Source organism: Uranotaenia lowii, chromosome 2 (assembly GCF_029784155.1).
Source record: "Uranotaenia lowii strain MFRU-FL chromosome 2, ASM2978415v1, whole genome shotgun sequence".
NCBI classification, from domain to species: Eukaryota; Metazoa; Arthropoda; class Insecta; order Diptera; family Culicidae; genus Uranotaenia; species Uranotaenia lowii.
Window position 1 is genome coordinate 32,610,895 of NC_073692.1, and position 13,997 is coordinate 32,624,891.

At 34.1% G+C, this 13,997-nt stretch overlaps 2 protein-coding genes across 2 annotated transcripts in view; both read left to right on the plus strand.

Moving 5' to 3' along the window:
• LOC129747514 (uncharacterized) overlaps positions 1 to 2,435 on the plus strand; it is a 103,343-nt gene extending 100,908 nt beyond the window's left edge. The window contains exon 4 of the mRNA XM_055741771.1: positions 1,231 to 2,435. Within this exon, the coding sequence (XP_055597746.1) occupies positions 1,231 to 1,399 (169 nt within the window). The 3' untranslated portion in view covers positions 1,400 to 2,435. The remainder of the gene's footprint in view (positions 1 to 1,230) is intronic.
• Positions 2,436 to 10,427: 7,992 nt separating this feature from the next.
• LOC129747992 (CUB and sushi domain-containing protein 1) lies at positions 10,428 to 12,483 on the plus strand. Its single transcript, XM_055742441.1, has one exon. It carries the CDS (start codon positions 10,656 to 10,658, stop codon positions 12,456 to 12,458), a length of 1,803 nt encoding a protein of 600 aa, XP_055598416.1. The 5' UTR covers positions 10,428 to 10,655; the 3' UTR covers positions 12,459 to 12,483.
• The last annotated feature ends 1,514 nt before the right edge of the window (positions 12,484 to 13,997 follow it).

The window sequence follows — 13,997 nt, forward strand, 5'->3', positions numbered from 1 at the left end:
TACAAACATTGTAGTTGTAGCTAAAATTTATGGAATGAAATAATGGTCTTAAAAGATTTTAAAACATACGCATTTCGGATGCAATTTTCACCCATTTATGCTGACTTTGAACGTCAATTTATGTAACCCTTGACAATTACAAACTGATCCTTTATGACTAAAATGGTAGAAAATCTCATAAAATCAATATCAATTAATTGCGTAGTTTTTAAAAGTAAAATATGATCTTGAGCGGAACTACTAGCTGAATAAGCTGAATAAACCCATTGAGCTTAAAATCCCGGAAATAATATGTCTCACACGCGGTTTTTACCCCTGAATATATGCAGCACCTTTGTATTTTTCTTATTATATCAGCTTTAAGGACAAAAAAGATGTAAAATTAAGTTCGAATCGAACCAAAAATTACTTTAATTGGTGTCACAGCGTACGAAACCAGGCACACAAAAAGTTTAATTTTTGAGTTTCAAGAAATGTATTTCGATTCTTTCATTCAGAGAGACGATTTTATATAATTCGAGAACTAATGAAGCTAATATAGTAAAGTCATTATTTTAGAATAAGAATCAACCTGCCATTACTATTCGAACTTTATGAAGCAGCTATCATTTAAAGAGGTTGTTCTTGATGTTGAAATTCCAATTGAAAACGATATACTATTTAATAAATAAAAATTCAAATTATTTTTAACACATATTCTTTCAGTTTTACAAAGTGTAGCAAAGCACACAGGGTTAGCTATTTTATAACCCTCGAAGATTCAATTGGTGGCTTGGTATTGAAAACCTATCCGGTTCCCTTGTGTTTGATGTTTACACACATGTTTACAACTAAAAAAAATCAACAAAACTATTGTTTAATTTACAAGGCAAATATATTCAATAAAAATCTTTCCTAAAGACTTCAACAAAAGTTTTTATTGTGATCATTTTCAAGAAACAAAATTTGTTACCTAATCACTGGTCAGTGATTTAATTAGACCAATTTGACATTTGAACGGATTTTTTTTCAATAATTTTTCTGTTTTCCTGACCACTAGTTTGTCACTATGATGGTTCTAAAAACCATTAAATTTAAATTAATGTGCATTAACATTTTACAATATTTCATCACATTCATAAATCTTGTTTGGTCTCAACAAAATTAGTTTTAAGAATTTGTCGATTTTGTATTTACAAAATTCATACCTAATTCTAGCTTAAGACAATTAAATCTTTCCTATTATTTCAGCTACGACGCCGATGCGCGCTACCTGTGCGTTCCCAGCCGGGAGGACGTCTTCAAGCTGTTGGTAGGACTGCACGAGAATCGGGTCGGAAATCACCAGCGGACCGTTAACTTTTGCAATCGAAAACGACCGGCCAAGGCAATTTTCACCAACATCCGATTCCTGGGGTAAAAATTTCGATGGAACAAAAAAAAAAAAACACCCCGCAGATAAACCGACATATCGACAGGCCACAAGCATCAAACGATCGAGCAACGGAAAACGATGGGACAAACAAAAAACACACTGTCAGGAACAAAGAAAAGCCAGTGATTTTAAGTTGTTGAATTGCAATTTTCCACTTTGTTATCATTCGAAATGGGGGTGGTGAGAGGACGAATTCACGAATGAAAAATCCAATCGGCGAGGGATCAAATCAAAAAACGATACTTGCCGACATTTTAACCCCTAGAAGACCCATCAGGTAGCAGCTAGACATAGAAAAAAATATGCTTTTTGGATAGAAGCAAATACCATTAAGGAAAAATCAATTTGTTGGGAAGCAATTGTTTAGAAAACACCGAGCGATTCTATAAAATCGAAATCAAGTTGAACTAACTGTATAAAAAAACTTAAACGAACTGACCGTTTCCGGAGGATTTGAGTGAAAAGAACACGAAATCTTTAACATTGGTCCGTTAGCCTCTCTTGGGAACGACAGAAAAATCTACTGTTCCATCATTGAATATTTGGTTTGAATTACACATGAATAAATACAAAACAAAAACACAATTGGAAATCAATCAGCCAAACTTTGTGGAAATAAAATCGCCATTACTGTTACCGAAAAACACGGTTTTCTCTTCTTCTGAGAATAAATACATGAAGGGCTCAAGAATTTTAAACCAGCTTGTTGTTTTGCCGGGGCAAACAATGGAGAAAAAGTATGCGAAACCGTAAGAATAATCGCCGAGTTGAAATTTGTAAACATATAGGTAGCTTAAAAAACCCACTTGTAAAAATGTATTTGAAAGCAGCCAAAACAACCTAATAAAGAGACAAAAATTATTACCACAAAAAAAAGCAAACAATATCAAGTACAGTTTACTTATACAACCAAACTACATTATAACCATAATAAATAAGATGTGAGAAATTCTGTGAGCAACTAAACATGTGAGCATTATTATTGATTTTTTCCACAATAAACGATATATCGTATGATTTATTCAATGACCTCTTAAGTTGGGGACGATTTTAGCTGTGGATAAGGCAATTGTCGATGACATATTTCAAGATAAATTTCCGAGATGTGAAAGGAACATTTGACATTTTTGACATTTTTTAAATTATTGTAGTCTTTTCGATTTTGACGATAATTCTTAGAGTTAGTATGCTGTTTTTCTGTCATTTTTTGTAATTTTTGTAATTTTTGTCATTTTTCATTTTTGTCATTTTTGTCATTTTTGTCATTTTTGTCATTTTTGTCATTTTTGTCATTTTTGTCATTTTTGTCATTTTTGTCATTTTTGTCATTTTTGTCATTTTTGTCATTTTTGTCATTTTTGTCATTTTTGTCATTTTTGTCATTTTTGTCATTTTTGTCATTTTTGTCATTTTTGTCATTTTTGTCATTTTTGTCATTTTTGTCATTTTTGTCATTTTTGTCATTTTTGTCATTTTTGTCATTTTTGTCATTTTTGTCATTTTTGTCATTTTTGTCATTTTTGTCATTTTTGTCATTTTTGTCATTTTTGTCATTTTTGTCATTTTTGTCATTTTTGTCATTTTTGTCATTTTTGTCATTTTTGTTCAGTTATTTCATTTGAATTGATGATAATAATTTTTCCCCTTTGTCCGGCTTATCGAAATTCTATCTCCGGTTAAGATGAGCAAATCATATAATCAATGAAGATAGATACGATTTGTTTGACAGCTCACAGTTCTTCCAACGTCGGGATGGCGTCGTTCAATGGACGTCGTCTCGCCGCAGTTGGGGTTTGTTGAATTGTTGAATACCTCTTCTTTTATTGCAACACACAGCAGATAGCCGACAATGGCGGATGAATGGCGGCCGCAGCATTGCTACGGTTGTGTCATTTCCGCCAAGCAACTCGACTGAATGTAAATTAGTTTTTTTTTCAACCTTCTCTCTGGAGCGGAAAGACGAAGAATTTGCCAGTTTGCGATTACCTACGTATGTTTATCAACTCTTTTTATTTCACCCGGGATGGGTGTGTGCCTTAAGCCGACAAACGTCAAGTGTTCGAAATACTGACCTTGAATTCATTGATGGAAGATAACTCATCGATGGAGAAATTTCATCCATAAAAAGTGAATTTCATTAACGATCGGCTTATTCAGTTCTTTGACCGCTTTAAAAGTAGGTACTGTTCAATTGACAAAAGGCTATAATTAAGTATTCATCCGTAATTATAATTATTTAAAGCTTATCGAATCCTATCCACATGTCCTGCTCTTGGTATCAGATGCTGTTGTCTTAAAAAGCGATAAGCCAGCAATTTGAAGCAAGTGATGGGAACATAATAAAATATAGGAACAATTTCTTTCCAGCTCCGATGTACGCCTTCGAGCAAAATATGAATAGGCAGAGAAAGTGAGCCTTAACTTGGCATGTTCCATATCTTGGCAAGTCAAAATGGATTTGTTGTGATTTACGTTCAAACATGGGCAAAAAAAAATTAAACATCAAAGAAAATTACATATCTATGTTAACATTCTGCGTATCATTTGTTCACAACTGAATCCTAATAACTGCTTAATTTTTTTTTTTCACATGACAACCTGCAGTTAAAATTATGATCTTCGGGTAAAAGCTAAAATGAACCTACCTTGCTAGTGCATCTACCATGGTCGATTTGATTTTAAAAATATACTTCCATATGGAAAAATCGCAAAAATACCATTGGCAGCAGAAAAAGATGGTAAAAATATAAAACTTAACCTACTCCAAACAACGTACATTTTCTATCTAGTATTGGATTTTTTTACCTAATCTTGGTGTGCAATTCCAATAATTGAAGTACACGGAAAATAAAAAAGGTAAAATTTACCTTTTTGCGAAGTGATTTTTTTTTCACCCAGCTTTCTCGGTAAATTTTACCTTTTTTTTTTCATTCACCTAGCAAAAAGGTAAATTTTACCTTCTTTCGATTCACCTAGCAAAATGGTAAATTTTACTTTTTTCGCATTCACTTAGCAAAATAGTAAATATATACCGTTATCCCGTACTCCGATTTAAAAGGTAAATGTTAGCTGGTTTGATTGGTTTAGTCAATAAAAATAAAACAAAATTCGTTCAAAAATTGTTATTTATTTATCTCTATAATTAATGTTGGAATGCAGAAAATTATTGTTGAGCGAAGTCCAGGCTAACTTTCTACACCAGCCTTCGGCCATTCAACTCATCGTTTTGCTTCGTTGTCGAACAAATACTCCTGCTTCCTCAGGGTCACCTTTTTCGAGTTCTTCCAAGGAACCTTGGCCGCTGAATCCTCTTGTATTGCATTGACATTCATATCCTTCTCCTTCGATTGACCCGGTTAGGTCCTGCTTTTCCGGAATATTCTGTTAGATGTTTCGGAATGTCGGCCAATCTGTAACAAAAGCAAAGTATTATGACGAGAATCAGCAGTATTATAGAAATCTAAGATAACATTTACCGTTCTGTTCCGATTTTCACTTATTGGGCGCAAAGCAAAACTTGTTCCTGGATGACAAAACAGCTTAACCTCAATAAACGGGTTCGGCAAATTGTTACCTTTTTTCGAGATGAACTGTACCGCTTTGTTTAGCTTAATCCAGGTCAACTTCACCTCCCTACGAGGTAAGTTTTACCTTTTTTTGATTCACCTTTTTTCTTGGTGGATTGTACCTTTTAATTCAGCTCAATCCAGGTTCACCTCACTACGAGGTAACATTTACCTTTTTTGAATTCACCTTTTTTCTCGGTGAATTGTACCTTTTTTCCAGCTTGATTCAGGTAAACTTTACCTCGCTGTGAGGTAAGTTTCACCTCGAAGTTACCTTTTTGGCTTTCACGAGCGTTCACCTTGCTATCTCGGTAATTTTACCTTTTTATTATTTTCCGCGAATGTATGAATGTGCGAAAACGTCGTTTGTCGGTGTTGGTGCACAGTGGTCTGAAAATTCAAAAGCCGGTCAAAAGTTAAATGAATGCTTGGAATTATTTAGAAAAATCATGAATGTAGTTTTGATTGCAATCGATTTTATATATCTCTCATCTTTCTTGGAAATATAATGCTTTTTGATGGAAATCAAATCATTTAAACAAAGCCAATCTGTCAACAACTCCAACTTGACCCATAAATTAAAGCTAAAATTCTCGTTCTCTTATTTTGACTCTAATTTTATGTTGGATAGATTTCCAAATTTGTATACTGGTACCAACAATTTAAGCTGCCCTTTTTTGGTAAACTTTGAGAACTTTTCATCTCATTAAAATAGATGCTGCTTAAATTTCATCCAGCAATTGAATTTGCTTTTCGCCTCCATTGCTTATGGTTCCCGAACGAGCGAGTGAAATGCCACCTATTTCTAACAGGCTGTAGTGAGCGAAAGTTTATCTTGTATTACTAACCGAGTGTTCGCTAACGGTGGCTATTAAATTAATAAGGGCGACATTTTAAATATGTATGATTCAAAGAATCGCAAATTTACTTGAGCTTTAGCTTGCTTCTTGCCTCGGTCATAATGGTTTCTAAAATGTCTGTCCTCCACTTATGGGAGTGAAATTTAAAAAAAATGTGCATCAGCACTGTTGTATGTTAACTTCAAACGAAACTGTTCTATCAAATATTTCTAATCAGCCAGCTCTGAAGTATAATTGTCATCATTTTTCGCTCCTATCTCTAATTACGTGGACGTGGAGGGTAGGCTGTGACTTTCTATGACGGATGTTTTTCGCTGCAAATTTTTGTTTTCAAAAATAAAATTATTTTTAGATAATTGTGATTTGTGCTTGAAAATCATGAGAGGTCGTGTGTTTTTAAATCAGGTGAAGTGAGGAAAAACGTGACAATGGTGAAAATACACTAATTTCAATGTGATTTCAACTGATTTAATGTATTAAAGCTAAGCCCTCCAGAAAGGGTGGTAATCTTTGGAAGACTCATTTTTCTGTATTACACGGTGTCTCTGGAAGAAAAATTGCACCATCCGGAAGCTGAAACTTTCCCCTTTCATTTGAGCCCAAATTTTGTTTTGTCAGAAAACCCATATCAATACATTAAATAACAAAAGTTTTTCATCTCAATTCAATCCGACTTTTATCTTCATTCTCCACCTTTTTTATTGATCGAAAGTTTAAAGACAAAGTTTTTATTGTCCTTATACTAAAACCTTTCGATGAACTAGCTTTCGACATTCAATTTTAGTTTTCGACACAGAAAGTTTTAGTTTTCGACAAGAATATTTTCACCTTCTTTGTTAGCACAGGAATATGAATTTTTGCATATTGGATAGCTTGTCTACTTCACGGCGTTTTTTACACCATGGAAACAGTATATACATACCCAGGAAGATGGGTGTCGAAGCGCTAGTTTTCGACAGCTCAAAAAACAGTTGAAATTTCTTAAAATGGTAGCAAAAATATGAAATAAATTACCGAAAAGATTGATTTCAGAACCTTATCCATCCATTGATTTCTTTTATGTTGCTTTCAATCGAATGAAAGGGGAGTTTTTTGTGATTCAAAATCATTCTTATTTGGTCGATAGCATTGAATTTCACAGGTGATTTAAAATGTTACTTTTCAATTATTGGTTTACTACTACTAAACAAATTATTTATAAAAATTTTTATATTCAACGTATACTAAACTGGGAGAAAAAAAATAGAAAAATATGAACATAGCTATTTTGAGCCACCAAATAAAAAGATAAGCCTTTCATTAAAAAATTGTCGAAAACTAGCTCCTGTCGAAATATAGAGTATCTACCCTTTATCTCGCGTGAGCTGTCATTACGTCGTATGAAACATCTTAAAAATTCATAGAAAACTGCTGTAGAAGCTTTAAAATTTGTATTTCAGGTTTGTTGTCCAGGTTACAAATATTCTAGATGGAAAGAAGTTGCGACTAGTTTATGTTAGTTTATTTCCGTTGAATCCGGGTTTTTCGGGCTTATAATAAAAACTCACTTTTAACTTTAAACCACTCTTTAATGTTCTTCCGCACGACACTCGATTCCTTGGCCAACTGACCTTCTATCATGGACACACATAGACCACCACAGTTTCTCTCGTTTTGTTCGCTCCTCTCTATCTAGCCGGTATTCGTGGATACTGCTCAAAACTCAACCCGTCGTCTTTATTGATGGAGCAGTGTTGCCTCTACATATAGTTTTTTGTATTTTTTTTTAAATAAAACTATTTGTTTACGTTTTATTTCATACGACGTAATGAAGGCTCTCGCGAATGATTATCTGTCTGTCTGTCTATTCCCTATAGACTCAGAAATTACTGGACCGATCAATGTGAAATTTGACATCTGAGGGATTTTGGGGACGGAGATGGTTTCTATAATAGTTTCAGAGCCCCCCACTTGGTAGAGGAGGGCTCCCATACAAAAATAACATCATATATGACACAATCGGATTTATTTACAAGTGATTTTCTTCAAATTTTCTACACGAACATATTTTAACACGATTAAATGATTCATTATGTTTGTTGACCGGATTTGTTACATTAGGATGAGCCATTGTATTAATAAATCCATTTGTTGGAAAAAGAAAAGTGGTCCCATAAAAATTAATTGTAAAATGATACAGAACTCGAACGGCTTTCAAGCGAATATGATCAAATTTGACACAAATTGAAGTCTTTGATGTCATGAAATTATTTGAAGTATTATCTTATCGTTTTATTAAAGAGAGCCTCCTTAACAAAATAAATATAAATATAGTAAATTCGATCAATTATTGAAATGGTTTTAATAGAAACTGATAAACATAATGCGTTTTGTCTTCATGAGATAATTTATTGATTTAGCAAACAAATTAAATAATATGTTGTTTTGAAAGACTGTTCCCATTTTAATTAATGAGACTCTAATAAAGATCCCTTAAGTAGTAATAAAGATCCCTCACATGTTTATATATAAATACGATCAACATTAATCATTACACTTTTTGAACCATTTCTGACTGATAATCATCCAAATTAATATAGAACTCATAGATTTCTATGCATGACTTGAGAACTAAATAAACCAAATATGGAAAAATAGTTTGAGAATCATTTGAAAACCAAGAAGAATCTATGATTATAAATGAACTGAGCCTTATGTCTGTAATTTTTTTCTTCATTAGAAGAAAACAGAAAATTACTTAATCTTTACATCAACTTTGTTTTTAACAATTCATTTGTGGTTTATTTTGATTAAATCCATTTTTTTGAAAATATTTTCTCAACTCTCATTATGTTGGTTGACTGGGCTTAAATTTATTAGTTTTTTTGCTAATTTTTAATTTGGTTTTCAAAAAGTTTAGCGTTTGTTCTAGTTTACGAAAATATTGTTTTTTTTTTTCTTCAAATTTCCTAGATGAAATTAAAAATCGCGGGTTTATATATGGTATGGAACACTGTATACATTTGTTTTAATTTAGAATTTATCTTTGGAATATCTGTGTCTACAAACATCGTGTCACTAAAAGAATTGGAAGGCTGATAATAATTCATCTACATTCATTTGCATAAATTTTGCACATTTTCAAAATGTTTCTTTGCTGGAAGTATGAAATGAGCTGCCAAATTTCCTAGTAAAGCAGGAGCCATATTTTTTCGTAATAAAACCTCATGAATGCTCTTTACTTCAGATTTTCCTTATTAAATTTATGTATATGATTGATTTTTAATGTAAATAAATCATCCTGAACATTTAAACTCTCTACGATTAATTATACTATTTCTGGTTTTGATAATAAATAATGATCACTATGTTTGCGACATTACAACTCTTTCCATTTCATTTGTATCACTTTGATGTCTTCGACAAAGTTGTTGCCTGGAAGTTTTCCTATTAAATCATGTTATTGACATATGGAGTGAGAATAACGCTAAAGGTAAGCCAAGTGTTTGAACAGTTATAAGTATGATTTTGTCAAGAAAAAACCATTAAAAAGGTTAACAAGATTCCAAAAAAAAATTTATTCCAATGGATTTTTTCAAAATACCAAGGTTATCCTTCTATTTTATTTTCAAGAATACTCCAAAGGTTGATCAAAACAAAATCCTACAAAATTCACAAATTGCGTGGTAAAAAATATGTCAATGGATTATTTTCACTGGTAAGGTTGCGTTGAGTCCAAATTATGTCCAACCAGTTTTTTTCTATCAGTTCTAAATAGTTTGCAAGATGTAAGGGTTCATTTTAAATAATAGGGATTCTACAAATATAATTCTTGTTATTTCCTTAAATTACCAGATTCTGTGATGATACACAAAAGATTTTCACTGGAAAAACGAGTCAAAGATTCAGAAATAGGGACACAAAAGACTTGGATCTTTCAATAAACAGTAATAATTTCATAATATTTTCATGAATTTGAGTCAGAAATTCAAAGTTAATATGGACAAACAAATTTGAAAAAGAGTACAAAATTTCAAAAAGCAGTGAACTTTGTAAAAAAAAAAAACAAAATGCTGTGTTCTGTATCATAAATTCTTTGACAAAATTGGCTGAAAGTTCTGTGATTTCATAGATTTTTTTTGTGATTCCTGCAACCTTGGTGTACATTCGATGCTGGTTTTTTTAAACTTTATTTCCATTAAATCATATTGCATATATATAAATATATTAATACTGTATACAATCTTAACTCGACAACATCATTAACCTAACATTTTGAATTTTTTAAATTGATTCTCAATACTGAATATTCAACCACATTTAAATTCAAATCACCCCTTTCAGTGCTTGTGATTTTTTTTTGGTCTTGCGAATGATTAATCCTTCGCCAAATTTGTTTAAATACTCATCCACAATCTCAGGGATTTTCAGCTCGCATATCCACGTTTTTATTTGTTTTCCATCAGCAAACTCGCGCGCCCGCCTCATTCATGCATTTTTGTCGGTAACGTGCATCCGTCTGCTTAATGTTGGGAGGTGGGGGTGTTGTGAACGTATTTTTTTAAATATTGATGAATCGATCCAAAAGTTTCCCATTCATCCCCAAGAGCTCCACGGGACAGATGGCAGTGAAATAGGGATCAGTGATCGATTGGTCGTGAATATTTAGAAGTGAAAAATAAGTGAACAGAAAATCGATGGATCATCCGCGTAGGAAAAGCAGAAAAAGTTTTACCCCAACATATCGGATAGACACGATTATCGGATTTTAAGTGTTTTGTGCGGGATAATTGGTTTGATAAATTCACGTGAATTGAGACCGGCTGATTGGAAAAGATGCTAATCGCAAATTCGATTTGGAAGTTCTGTGCCGTGTGGATGGTGGCGAATGTCGGCCTGGCCGTTGTTGGGGACGAAGATTTCAGGATGATAAACCTTTTCGAGGAGGTGGAAAAGGATGAAAATTACTCACGTATCAGTGGGAACGTGGCAAGTGAGCGAAGTTCCGTGGAATGTGGAGGAGTTTTTAAACGACTGCAGAATGAAATTGCTTCCCCTGGATATCCGGGAAATTATGATAATAACTTGCGATGCGAGTACACGTTTAAGTCGCCGTACGTTTGCAACAGCCAGTATCATGTTCAGTTTTTAGATTTTGCGTTAGAACATTCGCGAGATTGCTACAAAGATCGATTGGTTATCGGAAATGAGGAAGAGCTGTGTGGAACCGTACTTGGTTCGAAGAGGTATAACTCAACCAATGGCATACTCAAAGTCAAGTTCGTAACTGATGGATGGAAGGCTGAGCGAGGTTTTCGGATCATCGTTACAAGGCAGCCTTGTGAAGATAATGAGGTAGCTGAGTCCTCTACTAGTTACACCGTTTATACAACTATCCAGGTTTCAGACGAGACAACTGAACCGACCACTGTTCCTGAAGATCCTTATTTTCCTCAGAAAACTTTCCAAGTGAGCAATCGTCAAGATATTCCTCCGGACTTTAATCCTGGAACGACTGGGTATCTTCCACCCCCAACTCCAAGTCCATGTCCTCAGAACGTTTGTCCACAACAATGTCCTTTTTACCCAAATTGTTACCCAGGGTATCCAAGTTACCCTCCAACTACTTCAAATCCTGTAAACCCCTGCTATCCAGGAAGCTCATATCCACCATACCCTAACTACCCCATGCCATACCCATCACCTTATCCAAACTACCCTGGATATCCATCTTCGGGAACTCCTTCTTACCCAGGCAGTAACTACCCAACAAACCCGGGATACCCATCGAATCCCAACATTCCCAATAATGGAGGAGGTACAAACTCACTCGGCGGATATCCTCCCGGATACTTCCCAAACCGGGATTCAGAACTTGAACTAGACGATTCTTACAATTCAAGCCATCCTCAAAGGCAGGACATTCCACCTCCGCCCGTTCTTCCGGGACCCGTCTTACCAAATCTGCCTCAATGCTGTCGCAACATTTTCACCCAACGAAGATTCTACTTGGTTAGCCCTGGATTCCCCAGCAATCAGAACCCTACCGCCGACTGTATCTACCAAATCTACCGGTCTCCGAACGCTTGCCGCCTCACAATCTCCTTCAAATTCTTCAACCTTGGCAACGAACCTCTCGGCTGTTCGGACGGCTTCCTAGAAATCGACGGTCGAAGAATTTGTGGTTGCCGAACCGGTCTCACCTACACCAGCCAGTGGGGACCCTATCCGAAGGTGATCCGCGTCTTCAGCAGACCTGCTCGTTATCCGGACGTGCGAGGTTATGTTCTAGACATCGCGCAAGAGACTTATCCCTATCGATACATCCAGAAGCGTTCCGATAACTCCTACCAAGTACCAGCGCATCCAGTTAACGTCACTACCGTTGAGACCAAGAGCACCAACTCCCGATACACCTACTATTTCTACAAAGACGATGCTGAACAACAACCGGAAGAGCAACTCAGACCCGAGGAGACCAAAACGATCCTAGCTCACAAACAAGTGGCGGACCATCCGGTAGCGAGGTTCTTCTACCCAAATAACCCTTATCCGACTGGGGTTTGTCAGTTTACTGGTCTCGATTGGTTACGGCTGAAGGTGGAATCACTGTGGGTATCGAAGCCCGGATGCTACTGAGATGTAGTGGTTAGAGAAATAAATGGTTGACAACTTTTTTTTTGCATACTTTTAGGGATTTGATGTTCATGATGACAATCCTCTTTTTGAAACATGTGGTGCGGCGTGGTTTAATATTTCGTTTGGTAAAGCTTAAATTACAAAAAATGACAAAAATGACAAAAATGGGAAAAATGACAAACATGACAAAAATGACAAAAATGACAAAAATGACAAAAATGACAAAAATGACAAAAATGACAAAAATGACAAAAATGACAAAAATGACAAAAATGACAAAAATGACAAAAATGACAAAAATGACAAAAATGACAAAAATGACAAAAATGACAAAAATGACAAAAATGACAAAAATGACAAAAATGACAAAAATGACAAAAATGACAAAAATGACAAAAATGACAAAAATGACAAAAATGACAAAAATGACAAAAATGACAAAAATGACAAAAATGACAAAAATGACAAAAATGACAAAAATGACAAAAATGACAAAAATGACAAAAATGACAAAAATGACAAAAATGACAAAAATGACAAAAATGACAAAAATGACAAAAATGACAAAAATGACAAAAATGACAAAAATGACAAAAATGACAAAAATGACAAAAATGACAAAAATGACAAAAATGACAAAAATGACAAAAATGACAAAAATGACAAAAATGAAAAAAAATGAAAAAAATGACAAAAATAACAAAAATTTCAAAAATGATAAAAATGACGAAAAAGACGGGATTTTCAGAAAAGACAATGGTTTTTTTTGTTATTTTCGTAAATTTATTTAATAAGTTAAACTTTATCGTTTTTTTTATTTTGCCAATTTCAATAGTTTTGTCGATTTGATTTGAAATGTTTACCATTTCTTATTTGAATTTTATATTTTTTGGCTGAAGTATAAATTTCAAAATTTGGGAAATATTTAGTGCTGTCAATTAGATGTAAATTTTTCATTTTTTCACTTTTGTTGTACATGTATATAGTGAGCGAAACAAAAAGTAAAGTAAAAAAGGCGTTTGCTAGTGTTCCAAAGGTTTTGAAGGGGTGTCATAAAGATATTTTTCTAGCACGAAGAAATTCGACAATTGATAATTATTTATCAAACAGCTTGATTTCTTCTTGGGCATGACGTAAATTGAAGAAACAAACGTTCTGAGTTAATTTTGAATCAGAAAATCATTTAAAGGTAGTTTTCTAAAACAGTTTTTTCTGGAGTTCGCGATGAAGGAAGCTTTTCGGGATTTGCGAAAACTCACCAACTCATGAATTTACCACCACCAAGTTTCTGTTAATCTCAACTCTCGATCGAAATGCATCCTGGTCCTTCAAGCCTCATCGGAAAATATCACATTTTTCTGATTATCGGTCCAAGAAATTCACTTTTTATTTACCTTGATGCAATGCGAATTATTTGATTTAGTGATCTTAGAATTTCCATAGCGTTGACGCATACTTATTTCCTGACAAAAATCATCCACCATACCTGTCTTACACCCCGGATAGTAGAAAATTGGGTTTAATTCCGTATAACAGCAA

Bases quoted from the DNA above. Each gene is read 5' to 3' on its own strand.
- LOC129747992 (XM_055742441.1), top strand. From the start codon at position 10,656: ATGCTAATCGCAAATTCGATTTGGAAGTTCTGTGCCGTGTGGATGGTG.